We start from the raw sequence: 27324 nt of genomic DNA on the forward strand, positions 1-27324 counted from the left end.
GTCGGGCCACAAAGGAGCAGGCGGGCTGCGGGCAGGGCCGCGCTCTGCTCAGCTGCCGTCTCAGAGCCGTGCAGCCTCTGTGCCATGCCTGGGCTGCTCGGCAAGAATCAGTCACATAGCAGGAGTGACGGGTGCTGGTGACAAGCTTCGCAGCTCTGTTGTTCATAACTAATCATCCCCATTCCTTAATGATTTTTATTTGTATTTGCTTCATGCATAAGAAGCACATCCCAGACTGCGAGTCAGTCTGACTTGCACAAAGGGAAGAAATGGGATACTTTCTTACGTTACTTGAAGCACTTCTTACACAAACAGCTGATACAGACAAGGTAGAGTAGTGGCCCAATACTTCACTAGGAAACAGACCTCACTGCAAGAGTTACTTCAAAAACTCTTTGTGTACCATCCTTTAATTCAAGTCTAGGAGACATATAAGGCTTTAGTGCTGTGAACTTCACTGAAACAAACCTTTGAGTGGCACGACCTTGCTGAGGATTGCAGGCTGAACTTCTGCTGAGAGGAGTCCCAGGAAAATAAATACGTGCGTCTGCAGTATTCACATACCATGGGGTCATCTCCAGGATACAGGTAGTGATGCTAGGGCCACCTGTTGACCAGTGAGGATGTGATAAAGTGTTGAAAAGCTTGTGCTTTCAGATGTACCACCAAAACCACTGGCACCCATTTGGAGATTGTACTCTGTAGAATAAGGTGTATATACATGGAAACTAAATTAGGGCTGGGAGGACAGTTTTAATTTAGGCATGCCCTAAGACTAGGTGCTTGATTCTCAGACTCTTAATTCCTTATTGTAGCTTTTCTCAATGCAGAGCAGTTGGCCCTCCTGCCTGTAGTGTCTTTTGACACACAACTTGTATAAAGTCAGAAAAAAGCCCTGATTTAGCAATGTAATTTTATAACATTCGCACATTTGTTTCCACTGAGGGCTTTGAAGCCCAGTAAAATGGATAAGATAGAAAAGAAAAAAAGAGACCAAGGAAAAAAACCTGCCTGTAGAAATATGACTAATGCCCAGACCTGTCTGTACTTGTTCAAATGTGCTAGAATGACAATGTTAACAGCTTGGCCAAACATCAGAAAATCACTACTTCATCTGATGCTATTAGCTGAGTTATTCCGTAGAGGCAGAGCTGGAAAAATAGTGATGCCTCCCTGGGCCTCAGGGTGGAGCGGCAGAGAGATCTCACACGCGTGACTAAGAGATGCTAATGAGTCTGGCCCCTTATGCAAGCTGCCCCACGCTGCTGCCACTCTGTCTTGAGTGGCCTGGTACCACTGGGCCTGGAAGGCTTTCTGTGTCTCACCAGTCAGCAATTTGGAAGGTGTGTAACGTGAGGGGCCCTCCTGGCCAACACTTCAGAGAGACAGAAACGCTACTTTATGTTTTGCTTGAAAGGCTACGCTCAGGCTGCACAAGAAGAGCCCAGGGTGAATCACTAGCCACCCCGAGAATGAGCTGTGTGCCTGATAATCACTTTCAAATGTCCTCTTTCCCTGCGGGTGGGATATTTTAACAGGAAAACAATTTTTTTAACAGGAAAACAAATCCCCATCAGCTTTTGTGGCATAACTTGGACAGTTATATTTCTACAGCATTGACACCGACAGCAGGATCTGTCTCTTTGGTGTTTATCTTTGCCTGTTCAAAGGCACACCTTTGATCTTTGGATTGGTGCCTCACCGTTCTCCTAAAATGCTGTGCGCTGCCTTCAGGTTACAGGCCCCGTCATGTCTGCCTTCCAGTGAGGCACGACTCTCACCTGCCTGGCTGAGAGGGGGGGAGGTCTGTGGGTTGTGTTTGTGCTAAATCCTGTCTAGCCCAGTGTCACCCCCTGCGCAAAAAGTGACATAAAAGGGGGAGTCTGTGATAAAGCCAGAAGTCCTTTATACTGCAGCTTTGCGTTTCCTGGAAATGTCTCTAGGAATAAAGGACAGTGCTTTAAACAGCACTTGCCGTAGGCATGTACTTCATTATGGTCTTCATGCAAGGACACATTGAAATTCAGTTCAAAGAGAGAAGGAAAACCATTTTGCAGTAACCAGAGATCAGATTATTTGGTAAGCACAAAAGCCTTTTGAGTAATAACTTTCTGTGGAGAGTCAGATGGTTTCTATATGCTTAGTAGTTTTAGTTTCCCTTGAACTGTGTAATTCAGTTGAGGTGCCTTGCTCAGCTTTTAAACCGTCTCATGCCGATGTATCACAGTGCAGCTGTATTCCTGGACTGGCAAAGCCGCTGAGCATCTCTTGCAAGGCCAGGATCTGCAGTGTTGGGCCTTGATATTCGGAGGGATACAAGGAGAGTCTGACTAAAATCCAAGTCTGTCTCCCCCAGTGGCCTGCCTTCAACAGCAGCTGGAAGTAAATTGGTGTTTTGAATTCCTGTTTGTACTACTCCAGCGGTGCATAGAGGCCTCCAGGAGCGACAGGGCCTCTGTTATTTTATGTGCTATGTGACATAGGGTATCACATAGGCCAGGCAATAGAGAATTCGGAACCAAGCCAAGAGAATACGTAGCTTACTGTATTGGCAGTGATGTGAAGAAATACGGAGAAATAAGCAATCAACCTGAAATAGAACTAAAAATTAGAGGATTTTTTTTAAATGTTAACTTTGCTGTCTCAGCAGAAGCCAAGAAGCCAATATGTTATGGTAACGGTACAATTTTCCTTCTTTTCATCAGAGCTGAATGTTTAATTGATTTAGCAACGGAAAGTGACGGGTAGGATGCTGCCGGTACAGGGGACAGCTTTGGAAAAGAATGGAAAAGACAACATATTACATTTGCTTATACCTTAGTAGTTCCCTAAAAATACATATAGACTAAGGTAGTAGATACAAGCTATTCCCAAGTACCAAGCTGTGTTGCTGGACCAGACCATAGTGAGAAAGGGGAGGAGGACAAAAGGGTATTTTTTTGTAGTAGTTGTTCAGGTGGATCAAATCTTTCCAACTTTGGTGCCTTATTTATGTTGATGGATAAATTTCTACATTATATATTCACGTTGTGCACTAGAGAAGACTGAGAAAACCAAATATCTTACCAAATCCTGCTCACCTTGTGCTGAGGGTCCACTCAATATGCTGTTAATTAGGCAGGAAGGGATCAGCCCATCTCCAAAGGAGGCTCAGAAGGAGTTGCGGGTCGTAGTTATTCATGATGAATGCTGCAGCTGTTCTTTCTGAATACAGATCCAGAAAGTAGAAGGGGGACAACCTTCAAGATTTACAGCAGATCAAAGGGAGGTCAGTGGCTGGCAGGAATATGGCAGGGGGGAAAAAAGGTGAGAAGTTTCTGTTAAAAAACAACAGTGACCCCCTCTGCCTGCAGGTCACCAGCATGTTTAAATCGGTAGTTCTTTTCTCTTGTGCTAATTAGTAGGGGCTACAGTGGAAGTGCATACTCTGCCAGCTTAAATTCAGTTAGTCAAGAAGGTAGACTGTGCCTTATAGGTATTCTTTGAGGGTAAACTCTTCCTATTAGGCACAATATATTACCTAGGGACCCATCATTGACTCACTTGAGATCACGGAAAATTTCCTGTGTCCCAGCTGGGATCATAAGTGCGTGCAGAAAGATGAAGAACAGAGGCCTATTGCTTTCCGGGATATCCTAGCATTGGGCGCACACATAAGCAGAGCACACTGGACAGATGGGTCATGATTTGTTTGTACTACCTATATGTCCTATATATCTCTATGCTTCTTATTTATCTTTATATATATTTATTAATTCAAAGACCATTTAGAATGATTCCCTTTATTTAAACATCCTCTAGATTCTATCTGCTTGTTTGTGCCTCCAGGAAAATCAATCCGTGTAGGGTACTGAGCACAACTGTAATAAAGGAGAAAGAAATAAAATAGACAGTGAAATACGACGTGCTGTCTCCAGAAGGGAAAGTAGAAGCCTCAAGCCAAAGTCCAAAGGTTACGTATCACGGTAATGGTCTTATCTAACCTGATTATACCTAGTACTTGCAGGTAAACAGATTGAGACATGCTGCAGTCATGAAATGACTACAGCAAAGCCTGATGAGACTCACTGCCACACCGTGCTCTACATTAGACTGTGTTGCAGCAGCAAGCACCAGAATCCTTCAAGATCTAGCTGTTGTCTTAGGGCCATATCCTTTTCTTGGGCATCCCCAAAGATTTGGGCCGCTTCGGTGGAGGGTCTGAGGAGAAAATCTGGAACATGCATAAGTCTCCTGGGCTCCTGGCTGAGGGACTTTGTCAGCTGTTCAGATCACAGTGATACTTCCTGTAAGCACAAAAACCAGCTTCCTTATCGTGTGGATGCTTAAATCCAGTGATTGTAGGCATTGATGCAGTCTTGAAATGAAAGGGAGTAAGAACGAATGTTGCTTTTAAAGACATTTTGGGTTGTATCTTGGTCAGACTTTCAAGCTGCTTTGTTCACTTGCTGGCAGAGAAGTTTCTGCTCCTTTGCCTCTTACCACGGCCTCTCCGTGTGGCTGGCGTTTCCTATATGATGTGGGGCTGAAGTGGGGGGCTGTGCACACTCTCAGCACCGAGGCTGTTTCCCAATTTTCAGCAGAGCTGAGCAGCGCATACTCTGAGTCCAGCGTCCCAGCTTCTCATCCGGTACTTTGCTAATGGCTGAACAGCATCTTTGTGTTTAACCTTTGAACAGAAAGCTTAAATATTATACAGAATTCCTCTTTTTCTGTTTGTTAAAGAAACTGGACACCCCACCCCCTGTTGTTTCGGGACCACAAGGGTAACAAACTATCCACACTGCACAAATTTCTAAATTATATTGTGCAGGTATCAGTGTCCATAGATCTCCTTTGTAATCTTGACCATCTCTTACGCATAAATACTTGTCTGTCCTGTTGACAGGCAGCCGAAAACGAGCTCCAGATGACGTGTTGTTTTTTCAGCCATGAGTGTGTGTTTGGAGAACTGTTAGTCTCACCACTTCCCTGTTCCCCTGTTTTGCAGACACAAGCACACCACGCTGCCTCCTACCACCACGCACTCTTCGAGTAAGGAAGAGCTGGTTGCCGGAGCTGGCGGACCACTTCACAGGTCCATACTGTGCAGCTCTATCTCCATGGCTTTTATCTCCTTGCTCCTCTTGACCTCCCACCTGCCTCCCTCGCAGGGAACCTGTGGGGCAGCCCTCATCTTGAACTCTCCACCCCCTCCCAGATCTTTCTTATCTGTAAATCGGTCTACTGCTGCATCCACGGCTTTCCCATGCGTCTCACAGGCACACCCGAGAAATTTGTGCCCTAACTTCTGACGTTGGCAATGGTCACTCACAACTCTCTGGCCACCTGAACGCTCAGAGCTCTGCACCTGTTCTTTCAGTATTTCAGGGATTATCTGATCTTCTCCCCTTCTACCACTCAGTGGCTCCCTACCAGGTTATTGGCCTTATTAATATTAATTCATATTAATGAGCACCCTGTACACTTTCCTCAGTCTGGTCCTTGGGGTTAATTTCTCTTTCTTTGATACTTTTCCAGCTGCCTCCAGTTGTTGATTAACACTGACTTTTGTCTCTGCTTTTTTATTTGTCTGACCAGAGGTTGTGGAAAAGCCTTCTCTGCAGTTCTCTGAAACAGCCTTTACCCTATCTCCTGCTTCATCAGCTTCATCTTCAAATCCTGGCTAATCCCCATGGCTAACGCTTCCTTTCCATTGGTATTCAGGTATCTTCCAGTTAACTTTCTTCACTGTGCTTGTACCTATTCCCTTGGTGCTACAGTTTGCAGGGCAGACAGTTCTCTTCCCACCTCCTCCTGAGCTGAGAAACCACACTGGCCGAGAGCTGGGCATGTGGAACGAGCCTGCCTGGCCACCCGTGGCTGCCCCGTTCATCTCCTGTCAGTGGCTCCTGAGCCCTTCGACTTGCACTCTCAGAGTGGCCGTTGCCTTTGTACCACTTCCAGCACTGGTGTTCTTAACGGGAAGATGTTTTGTTTGCATGGAAAAAATGCTAAGCTGATGCCATAGCTGTGTCTGAGTGCTCTGCAGTGCCTCACCCAGAGTGAAGAGGAATTGTGAGCCTTGCGATCCTAGTCTCAAATGATAGCCTTTCAGAGAAGGGAGCAGTCGGAGAAAAAGTCTGCAAAAATGGATGGTCTCAGATCTCGAGACCCCCGTTCACGTGTTTGTTCGCTGCCCATATGACACTGTGTCCTTTTGTTGGCTGGGAGATGGCTGAAAGTGGGCAGGAAAGCCAAAAGGTTTGGCGTTTTCTTGTTACTGCACTGCATCTACCTGCTCCTTTGCGCTTATCCAGAGCCTATCGCTGGAGCGTCTTGGGGCACCTCCCAAACATGACTCACCACCACCTCCCTCAAAACAGGAGATCATTGGGGGAGATAGGGGAGCGCGAACCCTGCTGAGACTAGTGTTCTGTCTCCCACATTATTGCTGTAAACTCTGGAGGTGAACTGCATCGTCAAGTTTCCACCCATCGTGGTGTTCTGATGAGAAAGCTTAGATTAAACCCTTTTAAAAATACAATATAGTCATAGTAAAACCAATACAGATATTTTACAATGAGGCCATCAAATTCTCTGTGCTGTGGAATGGTGTAATACGTGCACAATGTGGTTGAATCTCGTACTTCATTGCCCGAGTTTGTCGTAGGTGAGTTCAGTTTAAAACTAATGGAAAGGCCAAACATCACGCAGACACAGGTATTCCCACCTCCATCCCCTCCAGTTAATGTAGAGCTGCATCAAGAAGGAAGCGTGCGTATAGTGCATTGAAAGGAGCAGTTATAATGTGAATGCTGTTCTTGTACATTTTGCCAGGTATAACGCTCACTAGGAAGTTCAGCATCACAGGTGAAGGGATAAGAAAAGACAAGTATCCTGGAAAAAAATAAATTCTCTGATAACACTGTAAAGAACATATGATCTTAGCAGAAAGGAATTTTTAAAAGTCTGGAAAAAACCCTAATTCTTTAGGCCCTGCCAACAAAAAATAGATTGAGCAGGATCTTTAAATATGGCTAATAAACTTACATGCTTGGGGCAGGAAAAAAAAAATCAGTTTGTAGGTTGTTAATCTACTGGCAAAGTCAGCTGCACGTACAGCTCAGTGCTCTGCTCAGACAGAGCGTGTCTGAAAGCTGCTGCTGGAGGTCCAGAGAGCAAAGCATTGAGGTGCACTGCAAGGTAAGCATGAGTAGCGTACTAATACCTTCTTTGAAGTGGGTAAGTGAGAGGAATGAAAAGGGACATGTACATCTTAATCAGGGCTCCTGCACCATTTGCTCTGATGGCCCCAACCACCATCCTTAGTGGGACATTGACTTTGCCAGAGTTAGGGAAAAGCTGTAATGCCTAAGGCTCTAAAACCGCACCGTGTGTGGACATCTCTAACAGCCGATGAAGGTGTTTGGAAGCAGACTTATGAGAAAACTTTTTTTTTTTTTTTTTTTTGCTTTCTGCTCCAGTTGAATAACATCAAGGTTAGCTGTTCATGCTCTCAGCTCTAGCATAGAGTGAAGGGGCATGGGAAGCAACATTTTTGAAATTCATCAACCTAATCCTATAATGGACTGCACACACCCCCAAAACCACTCAATATGGAAGGAAGGTGGCTTGAGAAATCACCGGTGCTGGATGAATTGAGACTGGTCACTTGCACTCCAGTGTCTGTGCTCAGCTGATTGTCTCAGATACTCTTCTGGCCATTGCCCGTGCCCACTCTCTCTCCCTTTCTCTCTCTGTTTTCCAACCGAAACCAAGCTGACAGCTCTTCATCTGTCAGGGAGGCTACAGGGTGCCTTGCTGCTGGGATTTTGGGGCTTTCTTGATTCTCCACAGTGAGGCACGCAAGAACGGAGGCCTACAGCAGCCCTTTTCTTAGCTTAAAGAGGCTATCTCCCAAAACTGGAAAGGGCTAATAAGAAGCATTACAGGAGGGGAAAAAAAAAAAAAGCAATTCTGTTCACTGACCTAGAAGATGAATGTTTGTCTGTTTTGTTGTAGCCTTTTTCTTAGTTTTAGTTCTCCCTCCTTCTTCTGATGGACTTATTTTGTTGTTACTGGTCTTCAAATTATCCTTTTTTTTCTTTCTTCCTATTTTCCCCTGTCCTCGGCTTTTCATTTGCTTTGAAAAGCAATATCCTGCTACTCATTTTTTTCACAGTCACTTGCAGTCTGGGTTTCTACAATTTTCCTTTTCCCTCCACTCCTAGGACAGTCTCTCTACCCCGTCCCTCCTGCCCTTCCCACCTTCACCAAGTTTCCAGTGTCTCCAGCACAGCTCTAGCTTTCACAGAACAGCAGTCACATAACAATTTACAGCCATTAACCAATTGAGTGTCACACCTCTCTACAAGGTAGGTAATTATTTATGAACATTGCTAAGTTACCGCTGTTTGGTGTAACAGATTGTTCAGCTGTTTCTGCTCGAAGGTCCCCAGACAACAATAGGAAGGCTGTGAAAGGTCAGGGTGGGGATGAACAGTTAGAGCTGGGGGGGAACTAGACATCTGCTAACACACCGCTTAGCTATGAACCCTCCTTTTACTCTTGGGTTTGAGTGTTAAACGTGCTCTGTATTTGTAGCATCCAACAGGCTGCATCTTTAAAAAAAAAATATCCATAGAAAAATCCGTGGACCACGCAGAGCTCATCATTCTGCACTTCATAAATGGCAGGGAGTAACAGGTCTGTCCTTCGCTCCCTGACCATGCTGCCGGGCTCGCATAAACCCGACTGCGCTTAGTCAGGGAGAGGCCATTGCTTCTGCTGAAGGCAGCTGGTTAATGAACCGGCGGTGTGACGTTACATGGGGACTCCCAACCTGAAATGCTGCATGACGTTTTTCCCAAAGGTGGAAGATTTATGGTTTTTAACCTAAATTAATTAAGAAGCAGAACCTTAATTAAGAAGCAGGTTGCTTCTGAAACAGCTAACCCACTTCAAAGGGCTGAAGCCGTATACTTAAGGGGGAACAAAGAAGAGAAAACAGGGTCAAAACAGACCGTGTCTGTGCGTTGTTCTCAACCCATTCATCTTGCACACGGGGGGTACTCTGCTGGCATTTTAAAAATGGCAGTGGAACATCTGCCACCCAAAAGGAGAACTGGGGTGTGGAGGGGGGCATGTGGTTTATTCAAAAGCCACTGCTCTCCTTTTGAAGCAGAAGATGAGCCAGATGTATGTTTTTTTTTCCTGCCAAGTCCTGGTCATGTTCCCATTGACTTCAGTTGGTCCAGGATATCCCTCTTACTCTTTTCTTTTCTTTTCTTTTCTTTTCTTTTCTTTTCTTTTCTTTTCTTTTCTTTTCTTTTCTTTTCTTTTCTTTTCTTTTCTTTTCTTTTCTTTTCTTTTCTTTTCTTTTCTTTTCTTTTCTTTTCTTTTCTTTTCTTTTCTTTTCTTTTCTTTTCTTTTCTTTTCTTTTCTTTTCTTTTCTTTTCTTTTCTTTTCTTTTCTTTTCTTTTCTTTTCTTTTCTTTTCTTTTCTTTTCTTTTCTTTCTTTTTTTCTTTTCTTTTCTTTTCTCTTTTTTCTTTTCGTTTCGTTTTTTTTTTTTCTTTTTTCTTCGTAGCTGGTGGTTTCACTTCATAAATGCAGCAGGCAAGCTGATCATGTTTCATCCTCTCATCATACCAGGTACAGCTGCTAGCTGGGGTTTAAGAAGTGGTTTAAGAAAACCTAGAAATCAGTCTCTCAAAAAATGTCATGTTTTTAGGACCTCAGCTCCCGCAGAGCTCAGGGTCCTTCTGGAAGAAACACCTCAACCTCCGATAACTACTGTGTTCCTCAGTCAGTTCTAGTTGCCAAGTTAGTGATGTATTTGCTACCATTTATTATGTAAAATTTTGAATAGGTCATTCCTGCTTTGGGAATAGAGGGGGATGGGTGGCTTTTCCCATTAAAACAGTATGGTTTAAATGATGTTTCAAAAAAATTCCCCACTGTTTCTTTAGGAAGACACAAGCTAGAGGTGGTCAGCTTTCTTGCTGATAAAATGCCAGAAGGCATACGGGCTGGTTGTTGAACACGGCTTCCAGACGTGCCTGCCTCGAGTGCCATCCCTGCAGGTTTTTGTAAATCCTGCTGGATGTCCGTTGCGCCTTTAGGGAGGCCGGCAGATACTGCTGCGAGTCTCGCCCTGCGCTACTTGGGAAAACGCTTTTGAAAGTTGCGTCCCACGTTAAAAAGAGATTGATGTAAGAGATTCAGATAAATGCACAAAACACTTTCATTTTCTTTATTTTTCAATCGATACTGTATGAATACAAAGTTTCTAGAAAGCTACAAAAATTCTACCACTTTATCAAGAAGGCATCAAAATGTGTCACTTTGCAAAGACATGAAAACACCTGCAGTAACCGACACAAAAATAGCATTTTTAGAGTGATGAAATAATTGCACTTAACTGTCATGGATATTAAAGTTATCACACATATGTACCGCGAAAGCTAGAATACATTTTTTTTTTACAAAGCACTTTATAAAAAAATTCTCTGCACACAAAACCTATAATTTTCATATTACTATCATACTAAAGATAAATTCACTTTAAAGCCAACACTTAAAACATTTTAAACAAAAAAAGGTACCAGTACCTACACACAGACAATAACAAATACAAGAATACTGTACTGCCAAGAGGTTTGACGGAAACTCCTTTTGAAAGCTTCTGCAAATATGTTAAGAAAACATTGGAGAACATTCACTTTTTTCGAAGAGCCTTCCCTCCCTGTCTAACCTAGAGGTACTTTATCATCAAAAGGCAAGTTCTACATCAAAAGTTACCAGCAGCAGTACAATATTAAAGTAACCACTGACCATATATGAATATGCTTAAGTCACAAACCCATTTTATACACATTACACAAATAAACATAAAGTGAGAATTCCATTAAGTCATTTACAAATGTGAACAAATGCACATGGCAAAAAAACCCCAAAACAAAACAAAAACCCAACCTGTTTTACATAAAATGTACTGAAGAATTAAAGGCTATTCAGGTTTTCAATGTTATAAAATTCTTTTGTCTTTTTTTTTTTCAGGCACGTATTGTATTTTTTGTCTGCAGTCATGAGCCTGAATCAGAGGCCCATAAAACAAAACAAAACAAAAACAAAAACACATATTCTGTAAGGAGGTAACAGGGATCCATCTCCTTTTAGTCAACTGAGTGCATTTAAGATTTAATTTACACACTAAAACTAATTACATGATCTCAGCAAGAATGACCTGAAAAGTTAAAAGATGAAGATGTCCAAAGTGTTTCTCGTACTTTGACTTACCCAGCCTCAATCTTTTTTAGGGGCCTAAACATCTCGTCATGAAAGATAAGAGGGGGAAAAGAGATCATCCTGAGAAAAGTACAAAACCGGACTCTTATTAGAGACATCTGCTGTCTGACCGGGTACGTGTATCGGCACGGGTCGAGTAAAGGGTAGACAAAAGGTTGCTCAGTATGAGTGACCCAGGAAAACTGTAAGGGGAACTGCTTCAGAAAGCAAGTATGCCCTCGGACTTGCAGTGGAAAAATAAATAGCTATGGATTAGTACGTCAAATGTTGTATCTGCCTTGAACTGGCCAGTTACTCACATTCAACATTAATGTACACCCTTCATTATTTCAAATAGCCTATACCGTGGAGGTTTTAACGGAAGAAGCTACTGCCAAACTTAAGGAGCTGTAGCTGTGGTAGAAAGAGAAAGCGAGAAACAGGCATTGTATCTGCAATTCCTTCAAAATAGTGGTGCAGTACCTAAATAAAATAATTTTGGAATTCAAGTAAGTAAAACTACGTTTGTTAGTAGCAATTTTTAACAGCCCCAAATGGTACCGTTATGCTTCTTTTAAGATTTTAATGAGACAGAAGTGTAGTTTGTCACAAATATTGACTAATACAGCTGAAACGTTTGGTAACAACTGAAGATACATGCTCGACTTGTGGGGCGAAAGCATCTTTGCCCTACCTCAGTCTCACTGAGTTCAGCGGGATTATTTGTCTTATAGAGGTAAGTGAGATTTAGACCTTGAAGGAATAACAAAAATAATATTTTAGAGACAGGGAACTTGAATTATCACAATATTTACCACACAGTGTCACAATATTTCTATATATAAAAAGTTAATCTTAGTTTTCATCAAATACTTTAAAAATCAAGTTAAAATTGTATTCACAACTATATAATCCCTCTGACAGCTTTTGGTTTTGCTGATATTTGTTCTTTCTAACGTCGTTTTCTTAAAATCTTGCTCCTCTTCCCATCAATTTTTGTTGCAGTGTACAGTATGGCCCCCGTTCACAGAAGGTATCAAATACAGACACATTATTAAGAGGAGCTGATTCTTTTTTTTCCAAGACATCATCTGGGAGAAAAGCAAAACAGAACAACCCTGTGTTTTGAATCGTGCTGGCCAGAGTTCCTCTAACAGCACCTTCATCCACAACGCTCGCACACAACTTTTCAATGCTTAAGAACACACAATTGCATTTACCCTACCTATTCTCTGTTCTCCATTTTCACCTTGTTTTATGCAGCTGACTTTCAGCATGCACAACTTTGTAAACAAAATCTTCTGTCTAAACAAAAAAATCTTCACAGATACTGGAATATTATTAGAGGAGAACAGTAAAGTCACATTTGTCCGCTGTCTGAACTTCTGCGGTATCTGGATCTCTCATTATGCAGATGAATGACGGGATGAAGAGAATATAAACGAGAATCATTTTCATTTTTATATCACAGACAAATCAGTTGCTGGCTTGCAATGCTGTCAGAAATGGCAAACAGTAGATTATTCTTCAGCAGGTTGATCGTTAGCAAAATTACTTTGCTATGAATGGTGCTCTTTTGTGAATGGAGGCCTGTAGATTCAACTTATTCCAATAAACCAAAGGCATTACGGTGATAACTAAATATTTTTGGTCTCTCTACAAATTGTCATTATTATGGCAGCACTTTTCTAAGCTGGAATTTCAAACCAAAGGCACTTTCATGCTAGAGTGCAGAAGAGTCACAATTAATTATTTGGTCATGAAATTTAAAAAGGCAGCATTTATTAATACAATTCACTTTTCACGGATAACTAAGAATCTGTAACCTTTCCTTTTGGTATAGACGTTTAACTGTGTAGTAACGGGACTGACTTGTACAGAAGGTTGGTTTAGACCAAGCAGTCAAAAAGCGTTTCTGTGGGAAAAAATACAGATTTTTTAAAAAATGGAACCAATTAATAAAACAATATATAAAATTTATGTTAAGAGGCTAAAGGTACTTCTAATATAATGCTAAGGCACTGCATATTGTAATGCTTTGGCAGCTCTCAATTAAAAGGTTCCTACAAAAAAGTAACAGTAACAAGATAAGTACTTCCAGCTTACAAAAGAGCTCACAGTTTACAGGCAGCCTGTTGGACTACACACCCCACACCGAACAGTTGAAGGATTAAGGCTTTTTAGAATTAACATGTACAGGGTATGGATCATTTACAGAAGTGTAAAGAAAAGACGATGGAAGTAGTTTCCCTAATATTACATATGTGAACACCAATAAACGTCGTGACTTTTTATACCCTATAGTTACGGCATATGTAGTGTGCCAGATTCTATTAAAAAAACTGTACCTGGTTTTGCAAATGGACTTACATACTTTATATGCCTCAAACAGTTTGCTTGTTATTAAAAAAAAATAAAATCACCAAAACCACAAGTCAAACCCTAAATAAAAGACAACTTTAGAACAAAATAAAACAAAAAAAGTAGTTTTTGACTTGTAACACCAAGTGCTTAGAATAAAGGGCTACCGTTAGGCTGTTACAATGCAGTGCTTTTCCTGATGTGATTGTTAGTGTTAAAAATGAGTGTTAAAAGAGACCTTACCATGGACATATTTCTCTGTTCAGTTCACAGACTATAAACCAAAAGATCATCAGCCCTAATATCCACAAGCAGGTAACAGCTAGACATCACAGCAATCATCCACCTCCTAGAGTTAGATCAGAGGCAGGCTAAGGAATTTAAGCAGTCGCTCTTCCCCTGGGTGATGTTTGTATCGTCCTCTAACCCGAGTCCTCACCGGTGTTAATCTGAACATGGTCTGACGCAGACGTACAGCAACCTGCTACCTTGTCTAGGCTATATTCTAGCCTAGATAATTCAACAATGGCCAATTCTAATAGATGATATTATGCAAAAATATAATATCAAAAAATAAGACTGGCTTTTTCGAAGACTACAGCACTGTGCCTGGGAGTAAATTCTAGACTTAAATTGTGCATGGGCGCATATCGGTAAAGGGCGGGGAGGAAGGGCCTGCTAAATGTTAACTTCTCTGATTTAGGACTGCAAAAGACCTTCCCAAGAACACTCCTTGCCAATACCTCATGACTGATCTTTAAGGTGGCTTGTGCTTGGCCGGGCAGCCCTCAGCCTTTCAGACAAATGTTTCGTGTGAGAACCCGCTGCTGCCCAGCACCTGCTGCAACAACTGCTGCCTGGGGAACTGAGGGGCAGTGCTGGCTGTGCAGCAGAAGAAACGAAACGGAGCAACGCTCTCTGGTGTAGCCAGGAGGAAGGAGACTACTTCTCTCCCATGTGCGTACCTCAGACAGTCACTCACACCCACATCCACGGTTTGAATCCTTACAGTATTAAAATATCTCCAGCTGTACTTCACTTCCTGGAGTCTTCCCTGAATATCTCAGAAGGATGAATGCTACCACAGCCGGCTGCAAACGGACGTCAGCCCCCACGTGGTACAAAGGCGTGTGTTTCAGCTAAGGTCTTCGCCAGTCGGAACTGGAGAGACAACTGGGAGAGGTGTAAGAGCACCATGATAAAGAGGAAAAGGAGAGAAAAAATCTCCACTTTCCAATCTTCTTTGCCTGATGTTGGTTGTGATTTTCTAGCATCTCATAGATATTAAAGCTGTTGATCCTTTCAGAGGTGTATGTATTCTTCTTTCAAACACATTAGTGTTTTGCTTTCAGTTTACGAATTACTCGGTTGTTTTGTCAGTTATTTCCGTTCATCTGTTAATTTCAGAGTTGCAAGTTTTTCACTCAACTTATTAGAAAACATAGTTGTCCATATAAAATATAACTGCACACACAAGACTACATATAATGCGAGTCTAAATCTTCAGTATTTACCTACTTATTGCAAAATGAGCCATCTTTTTCATTAAATAATCAAATTTTCATATTAGTACAATACAACTTTATACTCTTTTAAAATACACTAGATATGTTAGGGGTAAGGGGTGATGTCTTCTTTCTCTGCAATACCTGTTTGAAAGTTTAATGGATTAGAAGATTAGTTTTAGCGTTGAGAAAAAAATACAAAATTTGCCTAATTTTAGGACCTGTCTGTTTCTATCAGGCATTTCTTAAGGCTACATTTTTCATTTGGTTTCAAACAGAAAAACGTTTCGTTTTAAAAAATAATTTAGTGAATTACATTCGTCCATATCTTCCACCCTAATTAGTTACAAAGATAATTCTATAAAGATTATTAACTTTGTGTACTCATTTACAGTTATAGCTAAAGATTCATTTCAATTTCACTTGCATTGTAAAACAAGTATTTCATGTTGGAAAAAAACCCAAAATAAATTCTTATAAATGCTGTCAGTTTTTCCCCATGGCAAATGCTCTGTCATACATTTTTCTATCAGAATTAAAAATAGGCCTCCACAGACAGAGGCGTCAGGTTCTTAAATACAGTCTTCCCAAAGAACTGTGGTTTACAAATTTGAAGAACACTTAGTTTTAGAAATAATTTTTACAACTGTACCAGAATTTCACAGCTACAATTATATATGAACACATTAAAAATGACTTCACTAAAACAGGATTTAGAAAAATGTGGGTGAAAGTTGGGCCAGAGGCACTGCCACTTAGTGTTGAGGTTTACAGTCTGCGTTTTGATAAAGAAGTGAAATGAAGTGTATATATAAATAACTGCTCAGTCCTTTACAAGCCTGTAGATATGATGCTGTGCTCCATGTTCGCTGTTCGACACTTCAAATACACAAGCCATGCAGAGCAGGGTTTCTTGTGTATCCCTGTTTGTTACAACCTGTTTGAGGGGAAGGAAGAGGTAGACAGTACGTTACAAACCTGGAAACACCAGGGCCCAAACAAGAAATGACTGGCTTAATTAAAGACAACCTTTAGGTGTTGCCGTTCGAAACGTGCGTCCCCTTGCTCTCTCTTTGGCCGTTCAACCTGACCTCTGTGACTGCACTCACGTAATGTGCTCTGGGGCTGAGCTGCAGGGCTGTAGCTCGCAGCGGAGGGCACTGAGATTCATCCCACCCTGGCTGCTTGACCGTGAGCTGCCAGCGCGTGGTCTTGGCTCAGCCTTCCTCAACCTGAGCCCCACTTCAGCAAAGGGAAACCAGCGCACCCGTGTCACCTTGTGTTTGCTTGCCAAAAGGCAGCTGAGTGGGGTGCACGTGGCTCTGCGCTCACGGCCCTACCTCTTCCCCCTGCTGCCAGCCTCTTGGTCCTGCCCGAATCTTATGGAAGCAGCAGCAGCAGCACGTGGCTCGAAGTGCCACCGCAAAGCCACAGTGAGTGACTGGATGAAGCTGGCTGAAGGGCCACTATGCGGACCATTCTTCATGCTTTAGAGCACCGGTTGGGTGTACCCATTACTGCCTGCTTTCCTGGCCCAAGAACTCATTACCACCACTGACAGTTGCAGTATTATAGCTGGCACCTCGGTAAGAGCACATTAGATGAATGGGATGGTTCAAAGTTACTGCCTCAGGCTCGCTACCAACACCAAACAGAGACTTGCATGAAAAAAAGAGAGAAGCAAGCTGAATTTTTGGAAAGTAACAAAGACGTTTGCTCATGTTCTCAGCCAGCTTAGCCTTTTCATCCTTAGCGTCTCTAGTGCACAAGTCCAAGAGTATTACTCTGAAGTCAATGGGATGATGTGTTTAGTAAGCAACATGACTAAGGGATTCGGAAACTGGTTCTCAATATTACGAGTTAAGCAAGCCATACAAAGCCTGAGAGTATTTTAGAAACGGAAAAATAAAAAGTGAGTCCATACCAATAAAATTGTAAAGTTTTCCAACACGCTGTTCATCATGTATTTCTCTGGTAAATGCTTCAACTTGTGTATGAAGTTGATCATATATTCACACATTGGAGAGCGATTTATTCTGTACACGAATCGGCCATTCTCAAACCTTGCATATTCAGTCTAAAAGAAAAAAAAAGCATTTAGTATAAGATAATTCAGAAATAGCAAAAAAGTGAATACTAAACCTGTTTTTTTTTCTTTCTTTGTGTAGACAGAAAAAAGAGAAAGTGGCTCTCAGACACGCACACGCCTACTTGCTAACTCCCTGCTTGAGCTATGCAGTGGCTTGCTAAAAATTCAGGAGCCCTTAATTATTACGAGTTATAATATCAGTACTTGTTCTCTAATCTGTGAATTAAAAACTGAACAGATGAGGATTACACAAAGGTAAGTCCAAGTCAAGTAAAAACGAATTAAGCAGAAAACTGTGGTAAGACAATTTTACAGTAGTTTTGAGGCAACTGTCTGCAAAGGGAACAGCAAAAATAACCTTATATATTTATGCATAAACATACACGTAGAAACATAGCTATATTATTGCAGGATTTAATAGACAATTTATGAATTACAGAAAGATGCAAGACTACAGTCGGAAGAAAACCAGACTTATTTAGATTGCAGGGGCTCACGAGGGGCTGAAGGAAGGTAAGGCTGTGACTCTTGACTCCTGCTGCCCAGCTACCAATTGCTCAGGTGAGCTACTCGGTGGCTTCTGGGTTTTTTTGGCTTTCTCTAAGCTTGGAATAATGGAAATGATGGAAAACTTTTTTATGGTCACCATGCACAGAAAACATATTTAGTGTAAGAAGGACACGAACCGTGACCAGGACATCTATAAAGGCTCAACCTGCAGCTCTAGGCTAAAATTCCCGTACAAAAACTATATTGCAGGTAACAGCTGTGGGTGTGGGGCTTAGTACACAGAAGACAAGTTAAACAGCTGCAGTACCATTGTACAATAAACCAACCAGCTACCTGACCACTCGATACAGAAAAGGTAAAAAATAAATAAAGGCACTTGCACGTTAAGAAAATACGCAACTTTGTATTCAAAAGCTGCTGTGACTGGGGAAAGCATGCCTTTCTGTGCATAAAATAAGATAAAATAAGCATGGGTATAGATGAAATATAGCACACCATCCATGGCTTTCAAATGTTTAAAAACTGTTTAAAAAAAATCTAGATGATAGAGGGTAGCTCGTCACTGTGGTATGGTTCCAAACAGGCTATGTGGCTGCCAAGTGTTTGGCAATGGGAGCAAAAGCGGGCCACAGGCAGGGTGGAGGAGAGTCTCCAAAGCAACAGGTAACTAGGATTTTACTGAACTGTAGTGTCACCGTTCACACGGTGATTTAAAATGAACCCAAACACTGCTGGGAAGGAAAATACTCTTCCAGCAAGGATTAGAGGAAGGAAGGAAAAGACAGATAAGAGCAAAGTAAAGACAAGAGAGAGAAAAGCCTAATTAAAATGAAAGGGAACCAGAGAATCGTCCCACACATCCCATCACAACACCCACCTCTACTTTTTCTACTACTTGCTTTCCAAACGAGCAGACTTTGGTGGAACAGGTGATTGTCATGTTTTCTGAGCTCTCGTACTGACTAGTGACTCCGTAAAACGCTCCTGTATCATCTTGAATGTTGCAGTTTAAGTCAGCCTGTTGGGAAAAAGTCATAGATGTTGAAGATTTTTATTTTTCATTTGACAATGTCAGTAGCATAAGCTGTAATAGCTCACCGTTCTTGTCAGAAATAAGGGAGAGAGGGGGGAGTTTTATAGTGACAACAGTGACAGTGGAAGAAGTCTGTCGGGAAAGCACCTGCCTAATTGTTGCCGTAAAAACCTTAGGGAAGCGGCAATTTCTTCAAACTTCAAACAACAAAAGACAACCCAGTATTTCTCTGGGCTACAGGTGACGTTCTTGGCTGGCAGATAGCTGATGAAGTCCCTGGAGCGAAGGGAATGATCACCCGCGAGGAGCCTGGCTCCAGCGCTGACTCCTCTGGAGGGAACCTGCCTTGCGGCCGCGAATTCAACCGAGCCATCCCGCTCCCGAGAGGCCATAGTTCACTTTCTCCTTTTCCTTTCTTAAAGCAATGAAATCCTCACGGCAAAGGGAGACAGCTGCGCAACACGGGGATCGATCTCTGATAAGACTCCGTCAAGCCATATGGCCCTGATTCAGCAGAATACTTGACTTCACGGAGCTGGATGATGCAACTCACAGGCTTCAAGTGAGCTGTGCGCGCACTGAGCCATGCCGACCGCACCAATAAAATACTACCGAACGTATTTCAGTTCTTTCGGTATTTCTCTGCAGCCTGAAGAACTATCCGGCTGCCTTTGATATCTACCAACAGAGATTGAGACTTGCTGGATCAAGTGAGGAACAGTGCTACCTTTAATTATTTATATCCAAATCCAAGCCCTGAGCACAGCATGATTAATTTGGCTACAAAGCAACAGCACAGGTCACATGCTGAATCCAGGCTCCCCAGGCCTGCCGCGGCACTGAAGCTGTTCTGCCACTGTGCTCTTTGTCATCATGAATCCGTTTTCAAAAGCCCTCAACTTGAAAGAGCACTAATATGGACATAGGCAGAGTCTAGGGATAGCCACAGCTGGATTTGTTGATTCAGGCATTAGCTCTGCTGACATCTTTGGTGCCCAAGGACAGAGTGGGCAGGGTTTTCTTTTTATGTGGAAATAGCTGATCAGCTACTGCAGCGTAACATCTAAGAATCGGCTGAATTTTTAACTTACTCTGAGACGAGCATTTTAGCAGAGAAATGCGCTTTCCCAGCTGTTTCACTTGCAAGTCTAGCTCTGCTTGGTTTTATTGCTAATACAGAAATGTAACAGAAAAATTTTGACAGAACCTTTCATGCCTACCTTGAGAGTTTCTAAAAACCCAGTTTACAGGTATGTTTATTTACTAGTTAGTGTGGAACATTTATAATCCTGCCTTTGCTATAGTTCAGGTCATTTGTAACTGCTATTTAATTTTTAACTAGGCAACAACTCATTAATTCTACTTAGTGTCTGCAGTCCTTATTTGTGGTACAACATTCTGAGGCAATATGCTGATAATAGCACATACTGAGCTAGCTTGTGGTACGGAGAAGACACAGGTCTAAGATTACTTCAGGCTGGCTTTGGTAAATTAATCAGTGGAGAAGTCTCCCGAGGTTTACACACAGTAACACAAACAGCCCTATAGTCATGTATTTTGCATAACAGAAAGAAATCCTGTCACTGTTACACCTTGCTGCTCGCACATGTTTTGCATGAGGTCAGCAGTTAATGTTTAATGTACATCTAAAGCAGTGTGTTCACAGTGAGCTGTAAGAAACTGTTCTAAGCTAATAGTAAATAAGCAATTTGCCATCACAGCTGGCTTGCAATCGAAACATGACAAACATCTAAACATGACAAACTGTAGCAGCCATCAGCCATGCCACAGCTGCTCCACCGGAATTTCTGAAGAACAGGGATTTCTGATATGACAATTGCATTGTTGTTAATAACAATAAATAATAATAACAGTAATCATCATCATCATTGTCATCTCTTAAAAAGTGGTTATTCCTGCTGCTACTACAATTACGATTTTACTATCGAAACATTTTCTTTTTTTTTCCTTTCAGATATGGACAAAATATTTAAGAAATCGTAACTAAAATGCTCCTCACAATTTCGTGTTGTCAAAAGGGTCAGCTGCATAGACCTTACCTTTCAAGCTGCAATAACAACCGTTTATAGAGTTAAAAAATAAGAACAGCTTTTTATCTGTTGCCTTCTGATTTTGAAGCCCACTGAAAGAAAACTCTAACTGTTGTATTTACATGATGACATTTAACCTGGAAAAGTAACACATGTGGCCATCTGGCACCCTGTTGATCACTCCCACAGCTCTTCCAGCTCTTGCTGAAATCACCAGGAGTCCTGTGTACACAAAAAATACAGGCTGGGGCCCTGATGTTTGAATGAGGAATGCTTGAAATTATGACTCAAATGTCATGATTTATTTTTATGCAATCACGACATTGCTGCAAAAGTCCCATGATGGTAATATAGACGTGAATTATCCTTATGTGCCATTCGATTTTTTTGAGTCTAGCACCCAATAAAGGTGTTTTCAAGGAAAGACAGAATTTTCCTTTTAAACAAGAGCTTTCATGGTCAACTAATTACAAACTGCTGGGAGCTGAAGCTTTAAGACTCCTCCAAAGAGTGAAACACCAACATAAAAATCATAAGAGTTGGCAACGGCAAATGCTCTCAAATGAAGGCTTCACCAAAGCCTCTTTTAATACTGAAAGACTTTTGTCTGTTCTCACATACTACAACAAATCTTCCCCCTCGGTCTGGGTTTAAATTTTTTCACTAGAGGCCGAGTACATGAACACTGGGAAGGAGCGCGTGTCATTGCGAAGCGGGGATTGTCATGTCAAGGACGTGTTCTGAACCAGGCGTTGAAAGCTTTGTTCCATGCTGAATACCTTTAGAAAAGAAGGAAAGACTATCACTTCTGGTAAAATACAAAACTTTGGTTAAAAAATGATGGTGAAAAACTTGCTAATTATATTGTTATGGCTTACATAGTAAGGGGTTCGTCTAAACACAGACACCCGAGAGCAAAATTGTATTTCTTGAACTGATGAAAGCAGGTCACAATTAAAATTTGGGGGATCTTTTTTTTTCCCCCCAAAAAAAGGTTATGAGACTATCACAAAAAAAAAAAAAAAAAAAAAAAAAAAAAGGCTGTGCTAAAAATGGGCACTGCTGTGGCTATGAGAGTTGTAGATGTAGCTCTGAGCAGGAATGAGTTGATGTGTTACCCTGGTATTCAGCTTTAGCAGGCTCCTTACTACAATATTGATTCCAGTTTTTGTGTCTACATTTTAGAAAGGATGTTGGAAAATTGGAAAGTGTTCAGAAAAAAGTTATAAGAATGATTTCAGGTCTGGAAAACATCCTTTGTAGTCAATGACTAATGAAACTCCATCTACTTACTTTTTCCAAGGGAAGTTTTTCCACGACTTTGTCATAGCCTACAAGTTTCTACATGGGGAAGAGTCTTCTGATAGATTAAATCTTGCAGAAAAGGACATTGAAAGACAGAAAGCTAAAGCAAAGCAAAAGCTAAATGAGAAACAAGGCAGTGGCTGGTAACCCTGATGGCAATGAAATGCTGGCATAATTTTCAAATGTAGTGGAATCACCATTACTTGGGGTCTTTTTTAACCAAGCTGAATACCTAACTAACAGGGATGCTCTAGTTCAAGTATGCCTGTTGTCCGGAGGCAGACATTACTTAGTGAGGTTCACTGCCTATATTACAGAAGAGGCAAGAGGAGATAAATACAATAATAGCAAAATTGAAATATTGGAATTTATCTTATTAACCTCAATTAACCCTCTCCTTATAATTTCCTTTTTCAATGATCCCTGTGAAAAATGTGACAACAGTTAAGCTTCTGGAGTGCTGTGCTTGCAGCTTCTCATGCTGCAGCCAGCTTTGTCTCACTATTTCCTTGGTACTCTGTCTCTAGCTGTTCTCTTGCCTTTCAGACTCAGATTGCAAGGCTTCCTGGGCTGTAAACCAGCTTTCCCTTCTGTACAGCTTCTCATCCAACTATGCTCTGACCCATGGCTCCAGGAATTAGGGTTGGTGAGCACTATTGCAGCATAGACAGATAAATAACCTTTTGAATGGTTATTTCAAATATATTGGCATGATTTCAAATATTATGGTAGGATCACATGTGATGAACAGGAGTCCATTTACTCATTGAAGTTTAAAATACAAGATCAATACAATTTAGGAAAAAATCCCCAACAACTTAAAAACACGAATGGATTTTTTTTTTTTTTTACTTTCAAGAGCAAAACTCTAATTTTAATTTATTTCTAAGAGCTGAGATTTATATTAGCTGAATGCATTTGGAGGTGGGAGAGGCACTCAGCTTTCTGGCACCCTATCTACAGTCATTGTGTAAGAGCATGATTAATTCATTAATAAAGCATAGCTTGACAATGGGTAGCACTGGAAATATTGCATATTAAGAGCACCAAGTGTTTGACGTGCTGCATGGAGAAGCCTCTGCCAGTGTGCCAGAGCAAGCACCAAAACAGAGCTGGCTGCAACCAAAATAAACTGTAAAAACAAATTAAAAAAAAAAATCTTCACATTCACTTCAAAAGAGCTCTCAGGCTCTGTGTTAAAGGCGGGGGGCAGAGGGTAGAGCGCCTGTGTAATAATAACAGCTTTGGCTAACAAAAAAGCAACTCCAGCAAAAATTGCTGAGAAGAGTCTAAATCCTTCCTGCTGAGTAGAAGGAAAACAGCACCTACTGGAAACAGCGGGATCTGGGGAGGGCCAGAACAATTTACGCTGGCATTCAGTAGTTAACCTTAAGCACATAAGGTCACTTATTAACAACATATAGGTTTTAACAACTGCTGACTGCAGGGAGGTGTGTTACTCATATGACCGCATCATGCCTCCCCTCCTCCTCTCCAAAGAGTGATCAAAGAGCAGAGATTACAAATTGTGAAGCAATTTTTTCCAACGGGAGCATCTGGGTCGTTGGCACGTTTCACCGCGCGTTACACTGCAGCTCAGGAATTGCGTCCAGGTCTGCCACATGGTTGGGCTTGTGATGGACAGGCCAAGCTGCTCCGGCTTCCCAGCTGCTCGGCCCCTTCCACTCATTATCCAGCCTCAAGCGCTAATGCCCTTGCAGCAATTTGCGAAGGGGTCCTCCACAAGCACCACGTGAGCTCCCTGCGCCGAGAGGGTTGTGATGGGGAAAAGAAAATGGATGTCTGCTTTCTTCCATATCTAATTTGTTTTGCATACATTTGCATGCTGGCCATAGACCCATTCACATTACGGATCCCATTTGCGAGTTGCAGATCATTTGCCAGTCAAAGCTGGCGAGTGTGCGTGTGTGTCTCTGTGTGTGTGTGGAGGGAAATCCAAGCTTCTAGATTGTGCAATATAAATTACATGTAAAAATAGAAAGAAAAAAAAAGGCAGTAGCCACAATTGTGTGTGTGTGAATGAAGGGCACAAAGAATCTCTGTACCTTTGAAGACGGGGGGAGGCACATGGGGATAAATTCAGGAGGGGGTGGGAGGGGACCACAGGCGCAAGCCATTTCTGAACACTGATTACATGGGTAAATTGTTTGTTCCAGTGTATCACAAAGAGAAGGAGCATTATTTTTCATGCCACAGCTGTTTTGAATAAGAATAGGAATAAACTTAACCATCCTCCTCATGTTACTTACCACTAATTATGGCATATATTTACATCTATAAAACAGTGAAATTTTGGGGGACATAATTTCATGCCCCTTTATTGTGTAGATTCCTTTATTTCCATCCCACATTTGAATTTCAAAAATGTTTAGGACTTCAAAGCATCTTTAAAAGCTTGCCCTAATTATAATATGCATTACTTTCTAAAACTCCTAGTTTGCATTGCAGATTCCTGCAAATAGAGGCATTCATTTTAAACATCAATTAATATCATCCATGCATCTTCAGATGAGTTTGGGTCTTTATTTCAGAGTTGCACCCCAGTGCTCTGACTAAGCTTTCCTCAGTTTGAAGAATAGTTCGAGCTACTGCAACCATTTGAAATTAAGCCAGTGGATCAGATCAGTAGAAAGCCCGACAGCCCAACATTAATTTATATCAGCTGTTTTTTTTCTCCTGTGTCATTAGTTAGAAAAATCCCTCCTCCTTTCAGATATATTTGCTTCCCATATCTGTTCCTGTAGCTGCAGAAGTCACAGTTCAGGTTGGCACGGAGCATTTGGCGGTGGCAGAGACACAAAAATCCTCGGCCACATTATTGCAAGGTGTGCTTGCACCAGCGCTAAGGGTCCCAACGGAGGCACGGACCCACTGTACAATACTATAGGTTACATAGAAAAGTCATGCAAAAAGAGAATCCCTGCCTCAGAATTTGCAATCGGGGGTTGAGGCAAAACATGGGAGAGAAATAACTAGCTAAACCAGAAGAATTTAGTCTAGGCTGCAGTGGACAGATAGGCACTGCTGAATTAACATTAAAGGGGCTCTTAGTAGTGAAAAGTGTTTGCCGGCTGAACAAGTGCTAGATAGGAGCAAGTTACAGAACTAGCAAAGCTAGCCGGGGCATAGAGGGAGACAGAGACTTGTGCCTCCCTAGAGCAATTCCCTTGCCGGAGCCAATGGAGATGCATGTGGTAACATAACAGCAGAGTCAAAATGAAGGTATGTGTTAGAGATGTGGCTGAGGGATACTGGATTCAAAAGGGAGGTGGTGTGAGTGGGACAGACATACCATCAACCTCCTGCAAGAGAAAGTGGAGAGCCAGGGAGGCAGAGCGCTGGGCAATCAGTCAGCACTGTGGGCCAAGAAGGCAAGGCCAGCAATAACGTTTTAGACAGACATTTTGGGGTAAAGCTGGAGGTGCAATCTATCATTTAGTTTGAACTCTTTCAGGAGGCCTAAGTGTATTATTTAGTATTAGATAATTCAAGAATAGTAGTGAGTAATCAGTGGGAATAGCATTGGATATCAATATGAGCAGAACTTCAACCAATAAAAAAACCAAATAGAGGCAACGTGTTGACTTAGCTTTTAGATAGGCTAATCAGAACTTCAAAGACCAGAAAACTCCAGGGCTTTTCTCAAGTCACAAAAACAGTTTAAGTACAAACTAACCAACAGGTATGTTGACCTTACTCAGATTAAGATTAGATGGCATAAATCACATCTTGTTGTTTTACATAGATTGGGTTTATTTTGCTAGTGACTAAGGTAACAGGAGCAGGATTGTGCACTCAACCTGCACCCAGGGAAAGGTTTCATCTGCAGATATTCTGCAGCCTTGTCTGAATTCCTCATCAGCGTTCTAGGAAACAACTTTTACATTTATTTAAGAACATGTATTTTTGTTTTCATTTTATATCCCTGTAATCTCTGGTTTCATATCATTGTCACACAAATTTCCTGTGCCATATCGTTAGTACGTTGTTCCTTATTTACTCATTGTATTGAGTGCACAACATACCAAGTAAAGCTCCTTCTATCTATTACTGTAAAAGCCTGTCTCTGGGGTGACTTCCCTGAACTCTCTGGTTCCCAGTGACTACCTGGGATAAACAGAAGAGTCACTGCATTCAAGGTGCCAGACAAGGACCAGGACATTGCTTTGCAGGGCTGTAAGGTCAGTTGCTTGAGGTGGTGTAAAAGGAGAAGTCTCTTCCTTTTATACCTCCTGCACTGTTAGGTAGGAAGAGGCCCAAAACTGTCACGTCCAGATGTGTTACTAGGACCGAGGCCAGAAGCTCATCCATTCCCAGCACCAGGCTGTATTTCACAGGAGATACAATCTGTGTGAACCAATACACCTCTGCAAAGCAAAGCAACACTTTGCTTTGTATTCCATACCTGTCATGCTTTGCAAAGTCAACTCCACAATTGCCAAATGTCTTCTTGCAAGATCTCGGACCTTTCCCTCCCACTTTTTTGTAATCAAACCTTATTACGTTTATCACAGGGAAAACCATTCTGCTGAGAAGCCTCAAGCATAACTAAATGGGAAAGAGCAAGAGGAGTACTCCTTCCAGCTACCAGAGCCAAGCTGCTTTCTGCCTTAGTCATCCTCAATGCGAGTGCTCATCTCTGGTCTTCCTCTTTCCCATCCTTCCTTTCCACACTAGATTTAATGTCTAAACAAAATACCCTCCGTGCTGCCTCCAGCGACATGCTGACTTCTCTTTAAATCCATTTACAGGCTCACCATCCCTTCTGGCGTCAAATCCTCACCTTTGCTTTCAAGCTTCCACATGCCATGACACCCGCCTGCTTTCTTCTTTGGTTTCCCTAAACTTCTTTCACTCATTGTCCCTGGATTTCTTTTGTTGATTCTCCTTACACTGCTTTCTCACCTGTGCTTATTTGCCTAACACAAATTCATGTTCCTCTTTTACTCATGTTACCATCAAATTCCACCAAAACATGGACTGTCACTGGACACTGATGCTAGGATGCACTAGCTTACAGCACTGAGCAAACTATCAATGGTTAAACGATAATGAAGGGAGAAGACAACAGAAAGGCTGGGAAGGGGAAAAAGGTTAAATAAAGGGTGAGAGAGAGTATTGTGAGTAAGCAATAACCATGCAACGTGAACAGAACCTGGGAGAAGCTGAACTTTCAGAGC

General features: G+C 41.8%; 1 protein-coding gene and 1 long non-coding RNA gene across 6 annotated transcripts in view; both read right to left on the bottom strand.

Moving 5' to 3' along the window:
* Nucleotides 1-2078: 2078 nt before the first annotated feature.
* On the bottom strand, nt 2079-8201 carry LOC148057062 (uncharacterized). The gene is made up of 3 exons (XR_015701491.1): nt 7972-8201; nt 3081-3276; nt 2079-2590 (listed from the first exon to the last, which is right to left on the bottom strand). It is a non-coding gene; the product is annotated as an uncharacterized LOC148057062 (long non-coding RNA).
* Nucleotides 8202-10208: 2007 nt separating this feature from the next.
* Nucleotides 10209-27324, bottom strand: part of TEAD1 (TEA domain transcription factor 1) — a 163607-nt gene continuing 146491 nt past the window's right edge. For all 5 annotated transcript variants that reach the window (XM_087744652.1, XM_087744636.1, XM_087744618.1 and 2 more), the window contains 3 exons: nt 18612-18752; nt 17060-17212; nt 10209-16072 (listed from right to left, as the gene is read on the bottom strand). In XM_087744652.1, the coding sequence (XP_087600778.1) occupies nt 15959-16072; nt 17060-17212; nt 18612-18752 (408 nt within the window). In that variant the 3' untranslated portion in view covers nt 10209-15958. The remainder of the gene's footprint in view (nt 16073-17059; nt 17213-18611; nt 18753-27324) is intronic.

This window comes from Nipponia nippon, unplaced genomic scaffold (assembly GCF_047370975.1).
Source record: "Nipponia nippon isolate SJK-2023a ecotype South Korea unplaced genomic scaffold, ASM4737097v1 scaffold_10, whole genome shotgun sequence".
Lineage (NCBI taxonomy): Eukaryota > Metazoa > Chordata > Aves > Pelecaniformes > Threskiornithidae > Nipponia > Nipponia nippon.